This window comes from Dermacentor silvarum, chromosome 1, assembly GCF_013339745.2.
Source record: "Dermacentor silvarum isolate Dsil-2018 chromosome 1, BIME_Dsil_1.4, whole genome shotgun sequence".
NCBI lineage: Eukaryota > Metazoa > Arthropoda > Arachnida > Ixodida > Ixodidae > Dermacentor > Dermacentor silvarum.
In genome coordinates, this window is record NC_051154.1 from 221,368,326 (window position 1) to 221,387,921 (window position 19,596).

Consider the following 19,596-nt stretch of genomic DNA (forward strand, 5'->3'; position numbering starts at 1 on the left):
GCCACCGGTGGGCTTAGGAGACACTGAGCTGATGCAGAGTGGTGTACGATGAAATCAAGGACCTTTGTGATGCATTGTTACTGCATTTCGCCCCCAAGTGATCACCCAGCGCTCACCGGTAACGCAAACAGCGCCGGCCGCCATGCGGGCCGATTATCGCGTTTGAATCGCTGAGCGTGGTACCTTAGTCCATGACACGTGGTCTATGTTAAAACGACAATGACATTTATACTCCAGCTAAAAAACGTTAGAATTTCACGCAGCTTCTCTGTATTCTTAGAAGCTATAGAGAAAAGACTGGGGAATGTGGGCTGATCCCGAAGGATGTGAAGCCTAACACAGCGTCTCGAAGCTTTAGATCTCACGAGGGAAGAAGGCGAAAAACTGACAGGTGATGCATGTGCTAAACGTCTCAAAGAGCTGGTTGGCTTTAGCCCAAGAAAAGTATTCCTGTGATCGTGGCCTAATCGCTTTGATCAGGTCATGATCGCGCCAGACTGGTATCCACTGTTGATGAAGCGTATCGATTTGCTTCCCTATTAGAGAGCTATTGCTTTGTAAATTGTGCTATGAAGTGTTAGAGAAAATGACAATACGACAGCAGCACAAAAATTGACCATTTTATAGCTATTCCGAGTAAATGGCCGCAAGCGGCGATGGACATATGTGAGGATAGCGTGGTCAAACAGCCAGGACGTCTGGAGGCAGCTCCTTCTCGCACTTCTGGCCGATTTCCCAGAACTCTCTGCGGGGCTTCGGCTATAGAAAGAACAAAGCGCCCCTTTAACAACATAAAAATGGCATCAATATTTCAAGGTATTTTCAACATCTTGGCTGCTGATTACGTGGTAAAATTGTGAATACACTTTCGATTCCGCTCGAGAATGCTAATCGCGAGCGTTCAGTGAGAACAAAGCAAGGGTATGGAGTACATTCTGAAGGGATCGTGAACCCATGGTCTATGGGCTCAGTGCTTGAAGATCGATGAAAATGCCCATGTGACTAGACGATAAAGTTGCGTGAATTGGGTGAACCGCGATCTCATGGCTAGGAGCGCGCTGCTGTAGATGAGAGTCCTGGTCGGAAAATAGCCGTCATCGTCTAGACGTCTCACTTTCATCGGGGACACTCGTCATCTCTTGCAACTCCAGTTGCCGCCTCGCGGTTTCAGTCGGAATAATCACGTGACCGTGCAGTATCGCGGTGAATGGCCTTGCCATCAAGTGCGAGGACATATCCCAGCGGACCCGTGCGACGAAGGCAGAAGATACGTGAGAACGCACATTGATTACGCGTTTTGGCCTTTTCTTAGTTGACACCTCACTTTTTAACTGTCGCAGATATCAACGCCAGTGAGATGGTGGGCGTAGGTTGTGGCTGTTTTTTGAGATGGCGTTTGATGGATTGCCAATAAACACGCATTCTACACTCGCTCTCCGGAGTATCGTCGAGTACGGTACCATGCGGCTGTGCGTTCGCGCGTGAGGCAGGTACGGCCGTGGTCGTGCCCATAAGCTACCATTACGTAAACAACCCAGTGGTGCGGCATGTTATCGTAGCGATTCTAGTTAAAGATAGCATGTCTACGTGTAACTGCTCAAGATTTTCGGGTTTAAATGAACATAAAGAGAGAGAGAGATTCAACTTTTATTGTTGCCAGCAATCACGAGGGCTAATAAACCTAAAGGAAAAAAAAAGGACATGAGAGAAGTTTTACAGCGAAACTGTTTACCTCTAGCACCCGTATGCATATCCCGCATGCGCTCCCAGAGAAGGGGGGGGGGGGGGGGTACCCTGGGCGGCTTGCGTCCGTTTTGTGGACCGGAATAGAGACGATACGATTAGACAGGAATGAAGCCGATTGTGCACGGGGCCTGCGCTCCCGTGGTTATAACGTCACGCGCGTTCGTGGGGAGAGGAGGGAGGAGAAAAGAGTGTGGTGACGACGCCTGTGTACGTGGCCTGTGCTTCTGGGGTCATACCGTGACGCGCGTCGGAGGTGCCGTCGCTGCTGGAATGGAGACGGGTAGGGGAGAGGGGGAAAGAGTGGGGCGATGTAACTGCAGCAACGGAGACGGGTAGGGGGAGAGAGGGAAATAGTGTGACGATGGCGCCTGTGCACGTGGCCTGCGCTAGAGTGACCTAGAATATGGGAGAGTGTCCAAAGCGCCGCGCGAATACATGGGAGGAGCGAGGACCTTTTTTTGTGAACTCCCGCGCCGCGGCGCTGCTGTACCGGACCCGTGGGCTTTCTCCGCTGCGGAAGCCGCGCCAAGGCGGCGGGCGTCTGCTACGAGCCTGATATTTTGGTTGCTATTAGCCAACATCGCGATAATTTGGAATATATTAAGTACCACGTCAGAGCAAGATAATACCGCAATGACTCACCGCACAGAGAACGCGTTTGCTGGCTGTGAATACGGGTATTTTGTATATTTCCTTCTAGCTCGCTTGGTCCGCGCTTACTTGGCTGTTTGAGTAACGCATTCCGCGCGCTTACTTCATTTAGTTATGCGCGGAATGAGCAACGGGAATGTGCTGCAGAAGAAAATAAGGTGGAGATCGCGATGATAATCAGGAGAACGGGCAGATATGGCTAGCTCATGCTAACGCTTTTACACCCTATCGTTTCCTTTCTTTTATTTCGTGCATTCGATTTGTTTTACAAGACTGCCTCCCGCGCTCTGCTGTTTCTTTATTAAGGCGTAATCCTTAACTGGCTCTTGGGAAGCGGAATGTCTCCGTCGGCGGGGCCGCGGTATACCAAAAATAAATACTAACCGCGTAACTCTCCCGTCTCGTTCACTTAGTATATATCACAAAGTATAGCGTGGAAAGGCACAAATGTGTGACTAAGATGACTGATGGGTCATGGCATTAGTAACTTGACATACTTGCATTCATGTCGCGGTTAACGACAACAGTATGACGTGTGGTGCAAACCCGCATTTTTCGTCCAGAAATCCCTCTCATGGTGTGGGTGCATGTGACGATAAGAACGTGTTGAATGCTAATCTCGATCTCAACGTGTCGAACTTACCCATATATCATGAAGGACTGAGAGCACAGGTAAAGGGTAATAATAGTAATGATAATTTGTGGGGTTTTACATCCAAACATCACAATTATTATGGCTATGAGAGACGCCGTTTTGAGCGCTCCAGTAATTTCGACCGCCTGGGGTTCTTTGGCGTGCACCTATATCTATGTACACGGGTGTTTTATGCATTTCGCCTCCATCGAAATGCAAACCGCCGTGGCCGGGAATCGAAACCGCGTCCTCGAGCCAACCTACCAAAGCCACTAAGCTACCACGGCGTGTACGTAAAGGGTACGAGAGAAATATAAGGCGGCAAAAAACAAGACAAACCAAAATGAATGAAATGCTAACAGTGCAACATTGTGTACGTACGTCTCATTTCATAATTACGAGCGAACGTGAGAAAACGAACATGACGCTTTACGGATGTGCAACTCTTCTTTCGCCTTCCTGTGTTGCAAGAGCGCAAACACTAAGCGAATTTTAACATGAAAGTAACTTTAGGAATATTTATTGCGTATGCTCGCTGATTCGTACACAGCAAATATACTTACTGATAAATATTTACATACTTGTAGTTACGTAATGAAAGAGGCAACTAATCACCAGAACATAAACTTCGCATGTTTTACTGATTGAAGGTAACAATTTAAGTGATATGCAGAATCAATAGCGATATTTATAGTGCATCAAAGATTGCAATATTCAAGACGATTTTCCACTCAATATAATGCAAGCACAAACATCATCACGCGCCATGAATGCTTGTTAGTTTATGTAAAAAATCACACGTTAACTATTATATATCATGAGAAGTTATGTTGGTAATTTCAGAGAGGATTCGCGGATTAATAAAACAAGGCTATTGCTGCAATAACTTTTACATATGAAATGAGTGAATAGCTAGGCCAGTAGTAGCTATCTATTCATTTCAATGTAGAAAAATATATATTTGTTCACCCTTTTTTATGTTTATTTACCTATTGGCTGGAATGGTTTTTCTTTCGAATGTCTGAATTTGAAACCAGCTTCGCTCATAGTGAACCTTAAGGTACATCGTGCGCGAAGTTTGTATTGAAGAGTTAGCGTACCGCAAGAATTGTTCGTGTACACCTTCTCATGGCGCTCTATTCATAATAAAGTATTGTCGAGGCTAAAAAAATTATCAATAAACACATATGCATATGGCTCTAAATCACTACTAACCGTGTGCGAAATGCGCGTAGTGGTGAGCGAAGCGATCACTGCACGCACGTAAGTATTTCGCTTGACTGCGCGAGTAATTTACTTTTTTCGTTACTCTTATTCATGCAAGCATGGCGCTATTGCCCGCGTACCTATGCGAATAACATTTCTTTTTTTTACGTTCTTTCCTTGCACGGGCTCATTTAGCGCGTTTCTACGCACGCACAGTTACCGTAATACCGTTCCCGAACTCTAGCACCGGAGCTAGGCCGCGCTGATGAGTTTGATACGTTAGTTTTTGCATTATCTTGCTGCCCAAGCACAAAGAAACGCTCAAAGATGGGTAAGCTCCACGCAGCACCACACTGTTGAAGTTAAATAGAGTTTAAGTGCTTTGCGTGGAAAACGAACGCAAAAAACTACAGCGCGTAGCAGACGACCCTCGCTTCCCGTGCGCTTCGCGAGCGCGAAAAGCCCACGGGTCCGGAGCAGCAGCGGCGCGGCGCGGCAGTTCACAGAAAAAGGCCCTCGCCGGAGCCGGCGCTTTGGACACTCTCCCATATTCTAGGTCACTCTACCTGCGCTTCTGTGGTTAAAACGCCAGGCACGTTGGAGGTACCGGCGAGGATGCAACAGCGTTAGCAGCAGATGCATGGGAGGTGCGGGGACCGTGGCGATGCTTGTGTCGGCTTAGTGTGATGCCGTATTAAAAAATCTGATTTCATAAAGTATGCAGCCCACGTATGCAGTCTAAACAGCTTCGCTGGTAATCCGTCCCCCTATGAATGTTGCGGCCCCACGAATTTTTTATGGCATTGACAGAAATCTAAGTGAGATAGCGAAGCGCGCAGAACTATACAAATTGAAGAGAATACGTCCTCGTTTTATTTGTTATAATTTCTACGTCAACAAATGGTACCTCTACCGTGAGAAAGCAGTAAAATTATTGCACAAGTAGCATCAAGATCCACACTCTCAAATGCTAAGCGAAGTTGCCATCCACGTAGCACGTCGAACACATGTAAGTCCAGAAAAAACAACAATTTCCCCAGAACGTCAGCTTTGAACAAGACTGAAAGAACGCGCTATCGAATCGATCAGCGTTTTCTGTGCAAACAAGCGTCAGAGGTGGTCATAGCGCTAGAAGACACGGCGAAGAACAAGCGAACAAGACGAGCGCTCATCTTGTTCTCTCGTTCTTGTCCGTGTCTTCTAGCGCTATGACCCACTCTGATCTATCTAACCAACTAGCCTAAAAAGCCATACTATTCAAGCAAGCATGTTTCCCCATGCAGCATTTTCTGCACTATCTGCGATTCCTATAGTTTTAAAAAGTAATTCAGGAATAAAGTAATGAGCATAACACTGAGCTTATCTCGTCAATATGTAAGGTAAATAGTAAGGGATTTTAAATAGTGAAAGTTACAAACAGAGGCGAAAATAAATATTCGAAAAAAAGTACCTCTGACTGGCTAATCGAATACCGAATATTTTTTTTTATTTCTAAAGAAGGTAAAGCAAGAGTATGCATGGATTCACTTGAGTAAAGGTTGACTTATTTACTTCATTTATACATGCACATAATAGCGTTAACAATTGTATGTACGGCCAACTGAGGAGGTTGTTGCTTTCAGTTATCTGACGTGCCCTCGTATTACAGAAATTTAACAATGCAACAGCGCTTCGCCAAATGCACGTGGAGTGTTGTGTCCGATCAAGGAGAGCATTGTAGTACTACAGCACTGCACATTGTTTTACAGAGATGCAAACAATGTGAGACTGAAAATAACAATTAGCTTAGGATTAATTAAAATGAACAAATTGTAAAGCATTCATATATGGTAACTAGACATCATTCCGCAGGACTTATATGATTCATGCATTCACCCAGTAACTGCGCCCTCTACGCGACAAACGCGGCGCTCCTCTAGACGAATCATTCAGAACAGTCCTGACTTGCATAGCCCTTTTTCCTTATAATATAATGAAATAAAATAATGTCTTTGAAAAGTACTTACCTTCATATACTTTTCCAAGGCAGTTGACTGAAACAAGTAAGAAAGTAGGATAAGTCATAGACTAATGTGCCGCTCCAATCAAACCCATTTTCCCATCCAAACTTCAAGGTGCCACTTTGCGACCCAGTTTCTTGAGCTCCTTTAAATTGATCTAGCCGTCAATCTCTTTCTTTAGTCGCTCTAGTCGTACCTGTTTGACATTTTCGCTACTGAACACATCTGATTCGAGCGGCATCTGTTTGCGCCACGTTCCTGATAAGTGCGAAGCCGAGTATGACAAGTGCAGGAAAGGTGAGAATGTTTAAATTTTGCTAATTTACTAACTTAAAAGCTCATCGACATATGATTATATGATATTTTCTTTTTTTATATGTTACTTCATATTGCAGGGTTAGCGTAAACCAAAAGCATCAAGGAGACGGTTCAAGGAGACAGAAAGCCACGCTTTCTTCTTTTTTTCTTTGCATTCTTTCATTTAGGCCAAATGATCGACTTAAAGCGCTACAAGGCAAAATGTATGAGTGTGACAAGAACAAATTGCCCCGCAGCGAATTGTCCAGGAGAACGAGAAATATTATTCATGGCGTGAGCTGGTTAGGGAGATTACCTGTCTTCTTTTAGACGGCAGTGCAGAGCTAGAAATGGCAGCAGCAACGCCAATGACACCCACCTCGCTAGCTTAGTGGCTATGGCGTTGCTCTGAGTTCTAATTCGCGGGTTCGATCCGGCAGCGGTGGCGGCATTTAGATGGCGGCGAAATTCTAAAACGCTCGTACACTTAGGTTCAAATGCACGTCAGGTAGTCATAATTAATCCGGAGTCTCCCACTATACGGCGGGCTTCATAATCAGATGGTGGTTTGGGCAAGCAAAACCCCAGAAGTTAATTCAATTTTAACAAAGCTGACGCAAAAAGAAGCCAGAAGCTGAAAAAGCCATAATTGTACAAATCAAGAGCCACCGAAACCGTGATGTTTCTTTCTTGATATCAGCAGCTGTTTCCTACTTGGGTATAAATACACACAATCAGATGTAATTTACAGTTATAAATTTCACAAGAATACAGTTCCTTAACATCATTTGCCAACAACTTTTCAGTTGTGTACTTCGTTATACAAGGCTGGTCGCGTTGTATAGTGGATAAGACATTGGCGTTCTGAACCGCACTACTCGGCTTCCTTAGATGGCCTCGCTTTCTCTTACCTCGCACATCAATCGCCTTTCGTGCCGAGCTAGTTCTTGGAATGATGAGAATTATGAAGACCTTGAGACGCAAAGCGCGAAGCATGCCTCAAACGTTCAGTGGTAATTTAGCGCAAGTGTCGAGAGAAATGCGTTAGCATTACGTCACACTTCTTTTAGGTCCCGGATCCATGATTTAAACCGCGGTTACAGCAATTTATATATATTGGGAAGAAAAAATTGCGCACTTGGGCTTGAGTGCTCGGACCGAGGGCGCGATGAGAAAAAAAACGAAATATACCTGGCGTTCTACCGTACGGCCGATTGTCTACTCTCTCATTACAATGGCGTATTCGACAAGAATGCAACCCTCATCGTTTTCGGACATGCGGTCGAGGGAGTTCCGTGAGAGAGCATCGGCGATGTCTTTTAGCCCCCTCAGCATGGTGGCGCACCTCAAAATTGTACTCTTGCAGCGTAATAATCCTTCGGATAAACGTATGCTTAAGCTGCTGCATTGACATAGATGTTTTCCAAGCAGCAGCTGAAGCATAAGTTTGTCCGATGGATTATCACTCTGCAAGACACTTTCTTAACAAAACGTCGTTTTATCCACTGAGGCCCAAAAGTAACTGGAACGCCAATGCATTTATCCACAAAGTTCGGAAATTAATAACTCGAAACTAGTGTCATCCAAAGAATTCGTTCCAAGTGGATCCGCCTTGCGAACTCCACCGCTGAATTCGTAAATTGCAATATGGGCCTTAAGGTAATTAGTTAAAAATTTTATCAGTGAATTTTTGTTAATTAGTCAATTGTATACATTTCAATTTTTTGTTTCAAGTAATGTCCGCCTCTTCGAGTAGACCAACTCATAAACTAGAGTTGTGCTATCTGCCACAGGCAACCTTTCAACATTAATGTGTTCGCTGAAACATCCGGTATATTACCGTCCTTACAGCATGAGGCCGCTTCAGTGACTGGCAGACCGCGGATAGAAATCACGGAACAAACCCATGATCTTGACCTTTTCTTCGTCGGCAAGCCAGACTATCGCACTTCTAGCGTTTATAAAAGATTATATTTGTGAAAGTAACCACGCTATAGTGTTTATCCATCAGCTTTCTTACAGCGCCTTCATACTGAAAGGGGATAAAGTGCATAAATTTAAATATTGCATGACATTAAATTTCTAACCTGTGTGGTGCATGCACTCAGACATTGGAAATTTCATGAGGTTATACAGTTCATATACAGGGTGTTTCAGCGAACACTTTCAAAATTTATTTAAGGTTGCCTGTGGCAGATAGCGCAATACTTAATGAGCTGGCCTACTCGAAGAGGCGGACATTACTTGCACAAAAAATTGACATGCATAATCAACTAATAAAAAATTCACTAATTAAGTTCTTAACTAATTGCCTGATAGCTCATATTGCAATTTACAAATTGTAACCGTGGAGTTCGCAAGGCGGATCCACTTGGAATTAATTCTCAAGATGACACCAGTTTCGAGATATTAATTCCCGAACTTTGCGGAGAAATGCATTGGCGTACTCGTTAATTTTGGGCTTCAATGCATAATGCGACGTTTTGTTAAGAAATTAACTGGAACGCCAATGCATTTCTCCGCAAGGTTCGGGAATTAATATCTCGAAACTGGGGTCATCCTGATAATTAATTCCAAGTGGATCCGCCTTGCGAACTGCACGGCTACAGTTTGTAAATTGCAATATGGGCCACAATGTAATTAGTTAAAAACTTAATTAGTGAATTTTTGTTAATTATTGGATTATGCATTTCAATTTCTTCTGCAAGTAATGTCCGCCTCTTCGAGTAGACCAGCTCAATAAGTAGAATTGTGCTATCTGGCACAGGCAACCTTCAATAATTTTTAAAGTGTTCGCTGAAACACCCTGTAGAATGAAAAAAAAAACACAATTCTTCGCACGGTGTTTATTTTATGAGATTTAATGAAGCGGCACACTAAAGCTTTGTTTCCCGTAGATTTGAACATCTAGGTTGAATGTGCATTTATTTCTTTTTCCTTCCTCTGTTCTCTCTTGTGTTCTCTCTCTCTATCTCCGTCAGTCACACAACGTCTACATCCACAGTTCCTTGCGCATACATTATAAATATACATGTATATGTAGACAGTCTATTGTATGGCTAATACATTCCGAGGAAACTGTTTGCACACTTATATACTTTTCCCATGTCTTCTTTCTCCTCACAGACACTTTTCTTCATTTGCATTTTTTGTACACCTAAGAGGAAAGGAGCAGACATATCATATCACACTAGGGTTTTCAGATCTGATTTATTTCTTAATTTCAGCATAGCAATAAAGACTATAGAAACAAAAGTCATGAAGAAGTTGTTAGTCAAAATTTATAAATATTAGCCGACCAAATGTGTGTGGACTGCCGGAATTCGCACAATGCCCTCAGTTCACTCATGTAAGACACGATACTCAATCTATCCTGTCATCGCATGTAGCTCCGTGAGCTGGTTTCTAATAAGGCTGCATGTGCGGCCTTGCGCGTTGCGCCGTGGAGGATTCTTCGGCAGGCCTTGACCGGGCACATGATGGAGGTGGAGCCGGATTTAATCTTGATCTTTTTATTGCGATAGCAATTATATGGACACTCCAAGCGGATTTCTGCCGTCGTCCTCGCCGTCGCCGTGAGGTTCCGTATAAAGCCCAATGGCGATAAAATCGTCGCCGCGCGTTAAGTGCGTAAGTGCGTGAGAGAAAGCGCGCAAGGGACGCGCGCTTTCCCGGAGAGCGAACGCGCAGCGGAGAGCAAACGCGACTTCTTCCGTCGCGTTAAAGGCCGTGGGGGGATGGGAGGGAGGGAGGGGGGGCGACATTGTGCTGTGGCACCAAATCCGTATCTTGCGACCGAGTACAAGGGGAACTGGCGACTCAATCTGCCACACGAAAGGAGGAAAGCAGGAAGACAGCGCAGGAGGGAGGTGGTGCGGCTTCCACTCTGCCTGCACTGCGTACTTGTACTTTGCACTGCTGCGGGCTGTCGCGCGCACCGTATCTTGAAAGAGATCTCCACACGGCTCTTACTTTTCTATGCGCTGTGCTTTCGCCGCTCAGTTTCGGTTGAAGCGATAGACCGCACGAACCTTCACTCGCTGCTGCGGCCGTGCTTTCTCACGCCAGCGTTTTGACTGTGGTTGTCTGCGGTCATCGAGTGTGATCTATTCATGTTTGCTGGTGCGCGCTGACACCATGATTGTTAATTCGGTTGGTAACCGAATGTGTCCAGGTTTATGCAGCCGATTAATACTATCTTTAGTCCGTATAGCCCTGTACTAGTAAATTTGCTATCGCAATTGATGCTTCGCCTTTCGGTAGAAACTGCGACTTTTTTTTGGAGGGGAGGGGGAACCCTGGCTCATATTTCAACCACGAACAGGTAGCAGCAAGGCGTGCCCGCTACAAACCATAAGTCCACTGGCTATCTGTAGATTGTATACTGTCTATGAACTTATGCATTAATGGGCATTTCTCAGGGATTTCTTGAGCTCTAATGAATGATGGATACTCAAGTGTTCCCTGAGTCCCTGGCGATTGGAGTTCTTACAAATGGCACCCCGTAATACAAGAGAGAGAGAGCAAGGAGACGAAAGGCAGGGAGGTCAACCAGACGAGCGTCCGGTTTGCTACCCTACACTGGGGGTAAAGGAAAGGGGAACAGAAGGAGGAAAAGAGGGAGGGAGTATGAGTACTGAGTGCAAGTGGGATGATGCACAGGGACAATATAAGCAGTCTCTTAAACCGGTGCAATGCAAGTAGTGTACTAGTGCCCGAATCGCTTTTTGTGCCAGTGACGGGTGTTGCCACGGTCACAGTATCTTTGACTCAGAGAACGGTCTCGAGTCCAGTCGGTTGAATAGTTGTCCTGAAAGAGGCGTTGTACGTCGTAGCAAGGACAGGTACACAATAGGTGCTCGATGGTTTCCTAACAACTACAGGAGTCGCCCATCGGGTTCGTGGTCATTCCCATACGATATGAGTAAGCGTTCGTGAACGCCACTCCCAGCCACAAGCGACACAGCAAGGTTGTTTCGCCGCGGGAAAGGCTAGATGGCCGTGTAGCCGTAGCAAGCGGTCCAACTTATACAATCGGCAATTGAAGGTTCTTGAAGTGCAGAAAGCTTGTGACTATTTGTGTGCAAGCAGACGAAGTTCCCTGGCAGTGTCCGTCCTCGCCAAAGGTATTGTATGCGTCTGGGTGTCTTCGTGGGAAGACCGGGCAGCCCTGTCAGCAAAGTCGTTGCCGACGATGCCACAGTGAGCAGGGGCGCTATAACGTAAAATGATTCCGAACTGTTTTGATTCCAATTTCTGCAATCAGCCTCCACGATTGGTGAAAACATTTTCAGGCCACTCCCAACTTCGCCCATCTGTCACGCGACGCCATGAAAATCGCGATAACTCCCCATCTGATATAACGTGCACACACTGATTATGCATGATTAAACCTCACAAAAGAAAAATCATCATTCCTGATTCGACGCCTTTTCACCATTAGCCTTCTGCTATTGGTCCAATGTATTCTGGCTACGCCCACTTCGCCTGTCTGTCACGCGACCTCACAAAACCGCCAAAACTCACCACGTCAAAGTGACGTGTACGCGAAAAAAATGTATTAATATGCCGAACAAAACTGACAATTTTGCTGAATAGCCGCAGACTGCCCCATTCCGAAAGGAATAGAAGATGGCTGGCCGCCGATCGCTCAGACCCTCGCTACTCGCACCTGCCGGTGAGCATGTATTTATTTGTGCATGATACACCTTTTTTCGTGGAAGTAAAACGTTATCGGGAGCCCTTTCGGCATGCATACGACATCGCTCTGCCAACTCTTCCTTGCTGAGGATCCGTTTTAGCGGCATTCTTCTCTTTCCGTTGCACGCCGCCGCGATTTTCGACCAGCCACCGCAAGCTAAGCAAGGCAAAGCGGACCAATCGGAGAAGCCGGCACCACCCGCTTCATGTGGTTGTCTATTTTCACTGTTCTGGCTCGGCCCCATCGAAACCCTCTCCACTTGAGCGTGCTCCTCGCCTCTTGTCAGCCAATTAGATAAGAAAAACCACTGAGTGTAGACAACTTTATTGGTTTTGAAAGCGAACAAAGGTTAACGAGGAGAGTATAAACGAGAAGAGTATTTCATTGGGTCGTTCAGACAACGCTGCGGGTCACCGCCCGATGCTTGCGTCGGTGGTTACGTAAATTTGACGTCAGGAGATTCGAATCAAAACAGTTTGGAATCATTTTGTGTTATAGCGCCCCAGGAATTCACTGAAAGATTAATATCATCGGCTATAATTTCTGTGATGTCAGGCCGACTTCATACTGTGAAGAGCTGCTTTAGAGTCACAAAATATGGCCCATTTCTGTGCGGGCTCTTTAGTGACGTAAATCAAAGCTGCATGGAGGGCTGCAGGTTCTGCCGACTTAGATGTAGTCATATGTGACAATTTGAATTTAACTGTAATCTGCTGTGCTGAAAAGATGAATGCGGCAGTTCAGCTATTAGGTGAGGTCGAACCGTTGGTATGTATGCAGTCATGATATGTCTGGCGCAGTAATAGGAGCATCAATTACTTCAGAGCCGGCGACGGTTGATTGGGCTTTTCGGTAATTCCGGCAATAGTAAAATTCACTTGAGGTTGTCGCAGGCAGCACAGGGGAGATGAAGGCTTCACCGCCGGTGTATAAGATGACGGTATGCACGCTTGATGTGCACTAATCACTTTTGAAAAGGCCGCTTGACGTCTCTCGGCTGGTAGGGAAGCTAGGTGATGGTCGTGGATCCTTGACAGATGACGAATGTGCGCTCTGAGGGAGTCGACAGCTACGTGTGTCTGGATCATATGGTCTCTCGCGATGGCTATTGTTGCTGTTGTTGAGGTGCACCGAGGCAGCCCTGAACACGTGCGTAAGGCTTGACGTTGTAAGCTCTCCAGAGCGCTAATATTCGTCCTTGCATGCCGTACTACAAGGTATTCAACACCGGTACCACCCTGTAACACAGCACCGTCCTTTCGTTATTATCTTTGCTGTGAATTCACGACCCTGGCACCGCTGCTGCTGTCACAAAAGGCTGCCATTTTTGTTCGTACCGAGAAACATGGATGCCAGTAGCGGATCGCGTTTTGTAACTGCATGCCCGAATGAGCTCGTATGTAAGAGGCAGCTAACGAAACGCAAGCTAGCGGTCTTTGGCTTGTCCTGTACCGTGGACTACGGCCGATGTTCAAAGACATGCGAGCATTACACCAACACTGGTACCTTTCTCCTGAAACTATAGCAATTCAGCGTGTCATTGTATGGCGCAGAACGACCACCAAGGAGTGCGCTCTCGCGTTTTATTCCAGTACACGCATGCCACAGAGTACTTGGTATGTATGTACATACACAGCACTTTGATCGAGTGGTGGTGGTCTGCGTATGAGCGCATGCAAAGCCCGGTGCCACGCTTACTTACAACGGCTCCTTCGTCGCAGATCTTGTTGAAAGCGCAGGTGTCGCTTTCGCACTGGTAGACGTGTAGAAGGTGGTCAAGGCCATTGCGCAGCTGAAAATGGGGCAGGAAAAAATTCACAAAGGAACATTTTCAACGTTGCTACAATGTTCGCACCTGCATATTTTTACTGAAGTCGGTAAACTTAATTAAATTGAAATTTGGGCACATAAGTAGACGAAACCTCTCTTTCAGCCCTTAAAACACATTAACTAAGCTGCAAACTAGACTAGTTAACCATAAACTTTTTCATACCAGCTTGACGAGAAAATGAAATTATGGCATGGCAAGCAAAAGTGGAGATGCTATAGCCTGACTACAGGCCATAATTGCAACGCCTAGGCTACACAATCAGGAGGCGCATTACAAAAGACAAGAACGTAAAAGCCAAGATTGCTGAAATTCTACCGTGCAATAATAATTAGTTTTGCAGTTGTACGACTCGATATAAAACATTAATTCATATAGCATTCTGCTGCTGAGCTCGATGTCACGGGGTCAATGCAGGCCACATTGGCCGGATTTCGATGGGGGCGTAAGGCAAAAACAACCGTGTACTTCGATTTAGGTGTACTTTAAAAAACCCCAGGCAACCAAAATTATACCGGAGTGCTCTACAATGGCATGCCACATATGAAACGGTGGTTCTGGCTAGTAAAAGCCAAGAATATGTTTAAAAACACTAATTCTAACTCGACAACTGATCTAGCTTAGTCCTATAATCTTATCCAATGTCAATCTGCTCGCTGAAGCCCAAGTTACTGCAACCATCAGCTCCCAATAATAAGGCCTGGAGCAAGCCCGTGATCTTTGATTAGGACCTTACTTCATGACTCGAATCTTTATTATGTCTTATACACACGTCACACGGGCCATTTGATGTACATCGCAATCGATCGGCGCCGAAATGTTCAAGTTTGATTGTGAAAATACACTGCTGCATGGTCCAGTCCAGTGCTCACTGAGTTGTTGGTCACAGCTTACTTTCCGTGTACGAGCCGTGACTAGAATGGTCAAAACTCTGACGCTGATATTGGCGTACAACCTAATATAGTTATGGCTGCCAAGCTAGAATGTATATACTGAGACTCTGACAACTTCAACACTGAATTTAAGGTGTCATCTATTTACTTCAGTGTATTTCACTTAAATGCTCGTAGCATTAAAAATAAATACACAGGCTACGCATGCTTTTCGACTGCTTATCGGTAAAGTTTGATGCAAAATTTTTCACAGAATCCTGGCTTTCTACAATCGATTGCCCACCCTAAATACCAGGATATAATTATCATGGCATTGTGTGGTCCGCTAACCACGGTGGTGGAATTGCTTTTGTACATCAAAATTGCATTACTTGTGATGTAGTTAATGAATTAGCTTGTATTACACCAAATGTAGTGTATAGTACTAAGACTCAAGAATGTTGCTATTGCAGCAGTCTATACGCCCCCATTAGGACATAAGTCCGAATTCTTTGAGTTCATGGAAACTTTCTTGCCTAGTCTTCACTCAATGCACACAGCTTCTTTAGTAATTGGCGATATACACATTAACATTATCTATGGCAACGCATCCAGTGAATATCTTAAAACCATCCTCCACACTTCTACCTGCCTAAATTTGATTACGTTCCCTACTCATATTAATGGGAATAGCCATGACGCTTCTCGATATCTGTATCACAACGTACGTTGCGACCAGTGCTTAACATACGTTTTTCCCTCTTGATATCAGTGATCATTTCCAAATTTTTACATTTCTACCTGTAGCATACAAAAGGCATAAAAATACCGAAAACTCGAGTTATCGTGACAACAGCTATGCTTAGCTCAAGAATTTTTACTGTGACGCTGAAACGATAATATTCGAAGCATAGACACCGAACGTGATCCCAAACATATTTATCGTATTTTCTAAACAACATTTTAGCCTGATATAAAAAAACACTTTGCTTTGGCACTCAATCATAGACGAAGAAAAAGAATACGCGAGCCTTGGATTACAGCCAGCTTGCACACGAGAATAAAAACCCAAAACAAAATGTACCATACATTCGTTCAATCATGTGATGCTGTTTTGCTTAAATAATTCAAATCATACCAAAATAAATAAAACGGTGAGTAAAAAAAGTCAAAGTTTGCCTACAATCAGTCCTTGTTTGCTAAAATCTGCAACATTCCAAGAAAGTTATGGCAGGTAATCAATAATTTATCTAATAACTCTAAAACTTGCCAAATTAGTATTGCAGCTTAAGCTCAATGCAAGATGGATATAGGCGCCCTAAAATAAATGAGCGAGTTTTTTAAAATATTGGTGAATACGACTCTGCAAATACTCGTAGTGATTGTACTGACACATTATTATTAGTTCGCAAAAGACTGGCAAATTCAATGATTCTCTCTCCGGTTACTGCACAAGAAGTTACGAATCTCATTTCGAAAATTCGAAGCAATAACGCCGCAGGGTTAGGTGGCCTGAGCGCTGTCCCTATAAAGCATGTGGCTTCTATCATAGCCCTACCGCCCACATTTATAATTCACTAACTTTTAGAAACTGGTATTTTTCCCTCTGTCCTTAAACTTGCACGTATAATCACTGTTCACAAAGGTGGACACATTAGTGAGATAGGAAGCTCCCCACCGATATCTGCTTTACCCATATTGCCCAACGTTTTCAATAATGTTAATACACGGCTTGCAAACTCTCTTGCTAAATACCATGTAATCAATGATTTCCAATATAGCTTCCAGAAATGTAAATCTACTGAAATGACATTATTGCTAATCAAGAGTAAAATTTTGACATGGAAAGCAACGTTTTTACTGTGGGTTTATTTTACCCGCCGCGATGGCTTAGTGGCTATGCTGTTGCACTGCTAAGCACGAGGTCGCGGGATCAAATCCCGGCCGCGGCGGCTTCATTTCGATGGGGGCGACATGAAAAAACGCCCGTGTCCCGTCCATTGGGGGCATGTTAAAGACATCCTGGTAGTCACAATTAATGCGGAGTCCCCCATTATGGCGTGCCTCATAATCAAATCGTGGTTTTGACCCGTAAAACCCCAGAATTCAATTTTGTGGGTTTATATATTTATATCAGAAAAACATCTGATTGTGTGAATCACAATATTCTGCTGTCCAAATTGCATGACTAGTGGTATACGTGGCGTCGTCCTTGACCTCGTAAAAAACTATCTCTACAATTGAAAACTGTGTTTGAACGTCGATGACCTGACATCCCCGACTACTCTCGTGATACATGGTGTGCCTCAGAGTTCAATCCTGGACCCTTATTGTTTATAATTTACATCATTGACTTATGTGATGTGCCTAATTCAGAGAAACTGGTCATGTATGCTGATGACAACAATACGTTCTTCTCCGCCCAAACTTTAATTCATTCAAACACAACGATAAACAATTACCTAATTAAACTTTCACAGTGGCTGAACACCAGTATATTAACTTCGAACGTTAAGAAAGGAAGAAAACTAAATACATTATTTTTACGTAATAAACAATGTGACTCTGAACTTACCCTAAATTTTCAAGGAACTGCTCTACAGCATGTTTCATCAGAAATTGTTCTAGGTGTTTGGTTGGAAGAAACACTGTCTTGTAAAGCACACGTTAATAAGCTTGCGATTTAATTAGGTAAATCAGTTGTTTGCCTCTACAAATTGAAAGGATTAATTCCAGTTAAGCTGAAAGGGGCAATATATTATTCGAATTTTTATTTGCATTTTTCATACTGCGCTTTAGTCTGGGGTACTACAATAACCACAATCTACAGCAAACAGGAGCGGCTGCAAAAAATGTATTAAGAATTTTTGAAAACTTTAATAGGCACCCGATCCTGGGGGACCCCCAACTTGTGTGTTGGAAATAAAGTGGATTCAGAAATTTGGAAAAGCGCAGATTGTTTAGGTGATTGTGCTATTACTTTTTTACATTGTTTGTGTCTGCCAACTCACTGAGCTTAAGCGTCCAATGGCAGCCTTAAATATCACTCGACGATTTCGCTCGTACTTGATAAACCAAGATTTTTTTTGAACAAGATCAAAGTGAGGTGTGCATGAGAACAATCGTGTGGGAGAGCTATATTTGCTTCTATTCTTTGGTCGCAATTGACGTGAGAATGCTAGAAATTACCTTTGCAATGGCGGTTTTACATTCTTGCGATATGTGTTATTCATCGGATAGGCATTCGACGTAGCTGGGAAGCATCAGTTAAGAAGTCATCGAAGAGCTCCGGTCCAGTGCCAGCCTCATAGCTTACATGAGCAAGGGTGTCCTGATTCACAAAACTGATGGTACTCAAGAACGGTCCCGTAAGACTGCATCAGTGCAATGTTGATATGCCCAACAGCTGATATGCCTAAATGCCTAACTGCTGCTATGCTACTAAGGAGATAATAGCGAAGGCCATTTCACCAAAAGACCTGACATGACTGAAAAGCTTCGCAAATTGGTGGAGCTCTTAAGGTTCAGTATAGCAGAGTAATGAAAGAAGTTCTTTATCTTCTGCGACTTTCTTTCTGACCATCTTCTCTGGCTTCCTGCAGTCATGCGGGGTACTTTGTGTCCTTGCTGTCTGACTGTTTTCGGTGTATTTCGCCACATTTTGCAACTTAATTTTGTTTGCCGTGTGACGAGGAGTGGTTGGTTCCGCCCAAAGACGCCAACCTCTCCTATAGCATCATGTCATAAAAAATAATTAAAAAGCTCTTTTTACAGGGTTGGAAGGTGGTGACTAAATAGAAAGTGCCGGTTATAATTATGCCGAGGAAACATAACGAACTAGCAACTCACCATAAGCCAGGCTCTCTCCCTGATGCACCTCAACAAAATTCCAAGCTTGACATCGTCGAAAGCTTCACCATGAAAAACGAAGCAAGGTGAACATAGCTAAATTGCAGTATCTTGGCATTAACTACAGGACTTAGTGAGCACATAGCATTTACTTCAGCTCTGACTTTGAAAGATATTTTAAGTGAGCCAGCTCCGTGCACATTATATTCACTAAAGAAAGAACAGCAACTTACAGCACAAATCTGGATCTTCAGCAGAGGTCGAGAAAAATCCGTACGTGCTGATCACGAGGAATGCGAAAAGCAGCACTTTCATGGTGCTTTTTGGAGCCGTTTGCAGCGGTATGGAAACAGAACGCTTGCGAAGTGAGTCCTGTTATACCGCCACTTCGTTCGCGTCATCAGTTGCGCCAGTTAGAGAAGCCACCGTTGCTTCGCGATATGGACGCTTCCAAACACATGCGCTCAGCGGCTCGCACAGGCAAAACGATAGAGAGAAAGAAAGAAAAAAGCAAAAGCTAAAGCAGCGAACCTGCCTACGCACTGACATAGATGATAGCTCGGCTTTCGCACTGACAAGAAAGCGCAAAGGGCGGAACAAATTTCCTGAACTAACCTTCGAGGACACTATGTAGCACGAGGACGCTATATAATTTCACATTCTAACAAATTTTCATCTAAAATGAACCTCTTTAGTCATGAATTACGATGCACGGAAAATAAATGTGTTAAATTCAGATAATTTTATTCAAAAGCGCCGCAGCCTCTTTTGAATGAAAGGAAAGATGGTAAGGAGATCCTTTCCACATTTCC

General features: G+C 44.2%; 1 protein-coding gene across 1 annotated transcript; it reads right to left on the reverse strand.

Moving 5' to 3' along the window:
- Nucleotides 1-585: 585 nt before the first annotated feature.
- LOC119451542 (antimicrobial peptide microplusin-like) lies at nucleotides 586-19,233 on the reverse strand. Its single transcript, XM_037714489.2, has 5 exons — nucleotides 19,018-19,233; nucleotides 18,785-18,846; nucleotides 13,938-14,027; nucleotides 6,244-6,270; nucleotides 586-759 (listed from the first exon to the last, which is right to left on the reverse strand). Exons 1-5 carry the CDS (start codon nucleotides 19,097-19,099, stop codon nucleotides 682-684), a joined length of 339 nt encoding a protein of 112 aa, XP_037570417.1. The 5' UTR covers nucleotides 19,100-19,233; the 3' UTR covers nucleotides 586-681.
- Nucleotides 19,234-19,596: the final 363 nt, after the last annotated feature.